We start from the raw sequence: 7,500 nt of genomic DNA on the forward strand, positions 1-7,500 counted from the left end.
ACACACACACAAACACATGCCAACCTGAGAAATATGCTTTGGCAACTCAAGAACATGATGAGAGGAAATTATGAATACAAAATTATCAGATAACAAGACAACCTGTCAGTCAACACACACAAAACTAAATTAAAAAAGAGTGCAGCCACTCTTCCACAAAGGCCAAATGCCAGATCTTGTAAGATTAGCTAAAGATAATCTAAATGTGTGGAGCTGCCCAGTGAGTCAGATGATCCACTCCCAATTGTAATGTGCTATTCCTTAGCCCATGCTACAACTTTCCCAAAATACACTGCATGAAATCTTTCAGGCCGTAGTAGCTTTTGCGTAATCTTGCTTACAGACATACATACAAACAAACAAACAAACAAACCACCCCAAAAACATAACCTCCTTTGTGGAGGTAACAAGAGAACCACATATTAGGCAGCTGAGAAAGAGATGGGTTGGAGACAGGTGGAGTTGTAATGGAGTGAGGGCAGCAGCAGGAGGAGGAGGAGAGAACAGATGGAGGAGGTGAGAGAATGAGCCTCCTCTCTGGCAGGAGGTGGTAAGAGATGTACACAGATGCTGCCAGGATGGGAGAGCAGCTTTACAGGAACCTCTGAAAGAAAACCAAAAGGAATATTCATATGGCAACAGAACACAACTAAGGAAACTACGGAATGTGTGAGAATGAGAAGGTGAGAGTTATTATGGGATGATTATGAAAATTGTTCAAGAGGCAGTATACATGTTGCCTACCAGAGAGAGACTGAGCATTTCAACATGAAAACATCAAATTTTGAGTAAACCATGTCAGAGCAGAAAAATAATCATAATCAAGTCTAGCATAGTATTTGGGCCCAGGTAGAGCCTTGCTTGGCATAAAGTGATGTACAGTAGTCATACCTGCGCTCACGTCCAAACAGCCTGTTGACCTCCTCTCTTCCTGGGCTGCGTGTTCGGCTTGAGTCTGTCGCGCTGGGACTGAGTATGGGCGTTTGGGGAGTGTGTGTCGGGTGAGTGTGTGTGGGCGTGTGTGCTTGTGCGTGAGGTAGCTGTGTGTTTGTGTTGTGCGGGATGGGAACACTCTTGGCTGCAGACGAACCCAGCACTGTTGCGTACTCCGCCCAAGAGACATGAGCCACGCCCCTGACCGTCCCATTTGGCTCAATGCCACCGTGATTGGCCTGTCTGGCAAAGGAGGAGGAGACAGAGGAGCAGGGCAGGGGCAAGCGAGAGGGAGGAGTGGTGGAATCTTGATTGGGTGGAGTCTTACTCTTGGGCGGAGGTAGAGCCATCAGACTGGGTGAAGAGTTCCTGGTATGGGGCAGAGACATCTGGTCCAGCTTTCTCCAAAGAGGAATAACCACTCTCAATGCCAGTCCTGGAGTCTGCAATCAACATGAAAAGAGTTGCCACAAAGAGCAAGTTCTTTGGATGGCTAAAAAATCCCAAATAAGCAACTAGGTGCCTGACCTAGAAGCAGCAGACTACTTTCTAGACACAGGAGGGGAGCTGGTCCCTGCTCTTACCCAGACTGATGTTGCTGTCCTGGGGCAGTGGGGGTGTGGTGGAGGTGGGCTCGCAGGTGGAGCTCTGGGTGATCCCCTCGCTCTCCCTCCCTCTCTCGTCCTCCTCGGACGCTCGACACTCTGGGACACTCACCAATGCGCTTGCCTCCGTGCTACTGCCAACGCTCCTGCTAGTGCTTCTACTTTTACCAGCATTTCTGATGTTACCTATGCTAACGCTAATTTTAGATTTGCTGCTGCTGCTGCTGCTGTTATTGTTACTGCTAGTTTTATTGCTGCCCCCGCTGCTGCTGCTGCTGCTAGCGGTGTTGGCGCCAAGGCTGCTAATGCATTTATCACTGCTGTTCTGACTGCCTCTGCGATTGGCTGCCTGGGACCCACTAGTTTCAGTCAGATGGGAAGGACCTGATTTCTGTTAAAGAGGAGGGGAAGAATAGAGGGAGGGAGAGAGAGAGATGATGGCAGAAAGGAGGAGGTAAAAGGGATAGGAAAAAAACATAAACAGTGAACGCCACAGCATACAATGAGTCAGTTATTCACTGATAGTCACATACTATGCAAAGATATACACAGACTTACACACAGACAAAGTACAAAGACAACGAAACGAAGAGCATGCCTCTTGAATCGGTGTACACACAAATATACGCCAACTAAATGCAATTCAAAAGTTCAATTGGATTGGCAGGTCAGCCCAGGCCAAAGCTACACGTAAATAAACACACAGACACACACACAGACACACACACAGACACACACAGACACACACACACACACACACACACACACACACACACACACACACACACACACACACACACACACACACACACACACATGCACATATGCACTCAATGTCCTCAGACAAACATGGCTGTCTACTGCCAACCACTCCCCTGCGCTATCCCATCAACCTCAGGGAGTGCCCTTTAATCCTGATCAGATCACTGCAGCTAATTCTGCTAATGTGCCATCTGACCAATATTTAAGCACATGTACATACGCACACACACACACACACACACACACACACACATACACACAGTTTAATTACAGAGGAGCAAATATGTGATTTTCTGATGCACAAATACCAAAACTAAATGGCATCCTCTCCTCTCTTTCCCTTCCTCTCTGTGTTTCTCTATTCTCTTGCTTTTCCTCAGGCACCTATAAACACACACACACACACACACACACACAGAGACACACACACACACACACACACACACGCACGCACACACACACACACACACACACACACACACACACACACACACACACACACACACACACACACACACACACACACACACACACACACACACACACACACACACACACACACACACACACACACACACAAATGCCACAAACTTTAATTTACAGTTCAGCCAGGCTCTCTATTAGCCACAAATGAGACGGAGAGAGAGAGAGAATGCAAAGAGAACAAGATGGAGAGGAGAGGGGAGGAGTGGAGTGGAGGGGGATGAGGAGATTTGTAAATCAAATAGACAGACTGCTGATGGAGGCATTAGTGGCATGGGGAAGAGGAGACATCAGCGGGCACAGCTCTTTAAGGAGACAGCACATCACTCTCCTGCTCCCCGACATCGTCTGGCCACAAGCCTCCTCACAGACACACCACTGCTGTGTGCCTAGCCACTAACGAAACCCACAACATCTCTCTCTCTCTCTCTCTCTCAATCTCTCTATCTCTCAATCTCTCTCTCTCTCTCAACCTCTCTCTCTCTCTCTGTCTAAATATTTGCTTGGTACTATGCTTTAGAGTTAAGGTGGAGAGGGCATAAAAGACCATCAAGGTGGAAAATATTACTCGAATGTCATAATACACTGCGTTGTTGCAAGAAGTGCATGGCTGTCCCCACCTTGCAAATGATGGCATTTAACTGAATCAACATACGGGTGTATTTAGTCTAATGATCTAATCATTCCTGTTGCTGTGCTGTACTTTTCCACTAACAATAGAAGCTGGATATTTTGCCATTATATGCACAGAAGATTTTTTTGTTCTGCAGGTAACCTCCCTCATTGGACTAGAACTGGAATTCACAAGTTTGAGGTTTTCCTGATCAGAATTATAAATGGGTTCAGCAGGGACACAGCAGGGACATAGCATGACGTAATAACTTTGCTTTGCCAGAAGGTCAAACTCTGTCTGCATCTTTATGACAACCAGAGTTTACAGACTGACAAAAGAGAATGGAAAGAGAAAAACTGTATATTAACTGTATATCTACTGTATAACTGTATATTCTGTAAATTAAACATGCAAAACGTATGGCTTGATTCCTGTGTAAAACATGAATGATGGTGAGGTGATGGTGAGGTACCTGTGGGTCTTGCGTGTCTTTCCTCTTCTTCTGATTGGATTTCTTGGGGGGACCGAGGAGACTCTCCTGCCATCTTCTCAGTGACACAGACGCAAACACACCCACACACACACAGAGACAGACAAATCCCGTCCGCACCACACAAGAGCGTGACATGAAACACAGGTACTCGTGCTAGATGCAAAATCTCACACAGTGGCTTCACATTTTCTGCTAGGGGGGTCCAAGAGAAGTAGTAAAGGTCAGCTGCAACAGACACGTGTGTGTCTGTGTGTGTGTGTACAGCCCAGAGGACAAAAGTAGACATGTTACAGCACACTAATACCAAATGAGGATACATCATGGACAGTGACCTCATCCCGAAATCCACTGCACCAGTCCTCAGACACATCACATGCATGACCAGGAAATTACACACATGAATACACACACACACATAAATGCATTCACACTCAAAGAAGCCATCGCTTACTTCTGTTTCCTGGACATAGCTTGATGTTGGCAGGAAATCGATCAAGGGGCACTCCAGAGGAAAACTGGTCCAGACTTGACACAAGGTCCCCGAAGATCACAGGGAAGGGACAGAGCAGTCTCACACTGCGCGTGCAAACACATGCACAAACACACACACACACACACATACACACACACACATACACACTAATCCCAGACTGAGTTGACACCCTTAATTACACTCTTACGGGATTAGCACAGGCTCCTTCAGATTTACTGATTTATAACACTTAAGACGAAAGGGACGGATCCCGGGGAAATAGAGAAAGATAGAAAGGGAGAAAAAATGTACTACTGTATATGGGCACAAACCACGTTACCGCAAAATATTAGGTCATACTCTTACACTTGTTACCTAAAAGTGACAACTTGTACTTTGAGTTATCTGGAGGCTGTGAAACTTGCCCCTCAGGCTGTCAGTTTCATATACACACACACACACACACACACAGAGACACACACACAAACACACACAAAAACACACACACAACACCCCCCCCAAAATAATGTTACATAACGTGACAGAAAACCTCTGTACATTTTCTTTACAACTTCATTTGCACACACACACACACACACACACACACACACACACACACACAGAGACACACACACACACACACACACACACACACACAAAAACACAAACACAACACACCCCCCAAAAAATGTTACATAACGTGACAGAAAACCTCTGTACATTTTCTTTACAACTTCATTTGCACACACACACACACACACACACACACACATACACACACACACACACAATAGGAGGTCCTGCTGCCTGAAAAAGCCTCTTCTTTTGTCTGAGTTCTGGTATATTGTACCTGTTCCCCATAATAGGCTACCTTCTCAAACAACACCATACAGTATAGCTATTTCTATTTGGCATTATCTGATCTGTCCATTATGTGCCATCATAGTGCATATGATTGAAAGTTTGTCCGCCCGAACAGTTGTTCTCCACACAAAAGCTTGCAGTGTCCCCCCTCCTCTCCCCATTTCTGTCTCTCTTTCCCTCTCTCTTCAGAGTCAGTTCTTCCCTGTCATGTAGAAGACTGCAAAAGAAATAAGGCCACAGACATGGGTGAACTTTTAAAATCCATTTATTAAATTCAATTTATCCATTCATTTTCATACTTGTAATTACATGTATATGTGTGCCAAATTGGGTTTATATCCAGAGCCTCTATTTGTGTGCCCATATATGTATGCGTATGAACAGAGTGGAGCGTCAGCATGGACATGTGATGAGTAAAAGCATTTGCTTCTGTTTGCTTTTGGATTTTACATGGATTTTTATTAGTATGGTTGTATAATAAGAGTGTGCTGTTATGTTGTCTCGTGTGTATCTGTTTTCTTTGTGTGTGTGTGTGTGTGTGTGTGTGTGTGTGTGTGTGCGTGCGTGTGTGCGTGCGAGTATGTGTGAGTCAGAGAGAAAGAGAGAGAGAGAGAGAGAGAGGTTATGTATGTTACAGCTGTCCAGCCTCCATTTTCAAATCCACCTTCATTTTCTGTTTCTCCATCACCTCCTCTAGCTCGGTGACGTTTCTCACATCCTGACATTGACACAGAAGAACACAGAGGCATTCAGTAGAAGACAGTACACGAGGCTTCATTTGAGTGCTTCTTAATATGCATGTCCTAATGCACACGATTATTAACATAATCCATCTGTGTATTTTTCAAAAGCACTCATTACAGAAAGCAAAGATAATTTCAGCATAGTTAAAAATAGCTCTCATTATTTCCTTGTCTCTCTGTTTATATATATATATATATATATATATATATATATATATATATATATATATATACACGTCTGTATTAGTATTTGCTCATCGGTCTGTTTGTCTCTCTTTTGCGTATTACCTCCAACAGGGCTTTCTGCACTGTGATCTGGCTGTAGACTCTGACGCCCTCTTCTGGAGAGACTGAGCGCAGCTCCTCTTTGTTTAATGAGAAGAGCTGAGCTCCTGTTAGAATCCCCAGACTCTGCACCGTGCTGATGGAGGGAATGAGGGTGAAGGAGAGAGATGGAGAGTCGATATTATTAGACAAAACAAGAAGAGGACAGTAACGTGGCCAACAAAACAGACACAGTATTAGCGGTAATGTCATATGGATGTACTGTAAGATAGGGGATGGTATGTCTAATGCACTTAACTTTCATGAACTAGTTAGTTAAGCCTCCTTGGCACCAGGCATGTGTTAGTGTAACTGCTGTTGCTCTTCCTTTGTGCTGATGGCAGTCTGGTGGATTGTGTGTTACCTGGCACATATGGAGGGTACACTCAGTGTGTGTGTGTTTGTGTGTGCACTAAACGTATGTCAGACTGTAGCTGCTTTCAGACACAACCTCCACAGTATATGTGGATCTTTGTCAAACGGAGGTCCAGCCCTTCGGGTGATTCAGATATGATGCTTACATGCAGACATTATGTGTGAACGGCACTGACGCACATGAACAGAATCTCCGTGTGGTTGAACAGGTTGAATGTGGTTGAACACGCACATAAACAGAGTCTCTGCATGAATTCAGTGCAATAATGTACCGGTATGTGTCCCCATGTACCCCCAATGATAATGTAAATGTCTGTGTCAAATTTCTAAGGTGTATGAAATGTTTGTATGTGCCATCCTTATGTCTGTGACCATGTATGTGCCACCCTGTGCCTGTGACCATGTACGACGAAAGCGTAGGAAAATGTGAAAAAGAATTTACTAGGGGAGTAGTGTAGGAGCCAGCTAAGTTCGAAATTCCAAATAGCCGATTACGTTGTTCAGATATACGGCCCACACTTACACCTAGGTCTGAAAGCAGCTTGTTGTGTGTGTGTGTGTGTGTGTGTGTGTGTGTGTGTGTGTGTGTGTGTGTGTGTGTGTGTGTGTGTGTGTGTGTGTGTGTGTGTACATCACTCACTCCTCACTGAATCCTTTGCCTCTTAGCCAGCTCTGGACTTCTGCAGGGGGTGAGTGGTAGTCGAGAGGGGCGGAGGTTTCTGTTGCCCGGGGGATGACCAGTGGCCGCATTGACCCCGATCGTCCATTTGCCAGCCGTTGCATGAGCTCATCGTTATACACACCTGCAAAGGAATATGACATTGAGAATATAT

The 7,500-nt window shown here is 45.1% G+C and overlaps 2 protein-coding genes across 3 annotated transcripts in view; both read right to left on the reverse strand.

Annotated features, from left to right (window-relative positions):
• LOC143103110 (uncharacterized) overlaps positions 1-1,039 on the reverse strand; it is a 14,134-nt gene extending 13,095 nt beyond the window's left edge. The window contains exons 1-2 of the mRNA XM_076266906.1: positions 892-1,039; positions 1-604 (exon numbers count right to left, since the gene is read on the reverse strand). The exon at positions 1-604 is cut by the window's left edge and continues 262 nt beyond it. Coding sequence (XP_076123021.1) covers positions 1-56 — 56 coding nt within the window. The 5' untranslated portion in view covers positions 57-604; positions 892-1,039. The remainder of the gene's footprint in view (positions 605-891) is intronic.
• Positions 1,040-5,472: 4,433 nt separating this feature from the next.
• eps8l1a (EPS8 signaling adaptor L1a) overlaps positions 5,473-7,500 on the reverse strand; it is a 9,970-nt gene continuing 7,942 nt past the window's right edge. For both annotated transcript variants that reach the window (XM_076265570.1, XM_076265569.1), the window contains exons 13-15: positions 7,308-7,470; positions 6,257-6,389; positions 5,473-5,943 (exon numbers count right to left, since the gene is read on the reverse strand). In XM_076265570.1, the coding sequence (XP_076121685.1) occupies positions 5,857-5,943; positions 6,257-6,389; positions 7,308-7,470 (383 nt within the window). In that variant the 3' untranslated portion in view covers positions 5,473-5,856. The remainder of the gene's footprint in view (positions 5,944-6,256; positions 6,390-7,307; positions 7,471-7,500) is intronic.

The sequence above is a fragment of the Alosa pseudoharengus genome, unplaced genomic scaffold (assembly GCF_046254945.1).
Source record: "Alosa pseudoharengus isolate Yale_2024_CS ecotype anadromous, Long Island Sound unplaced genomic scaffold, YU_APseudo_1.1 YU_APseudo_1.1_scf_4, whole genome shotgun sequence".
Lineage (NCBI taxonomy): Eukaryota > Metazoa > Chordata > Actinopteri > Clupeiformes > Clupeidae > Alosa > Alosa pseudoharengus.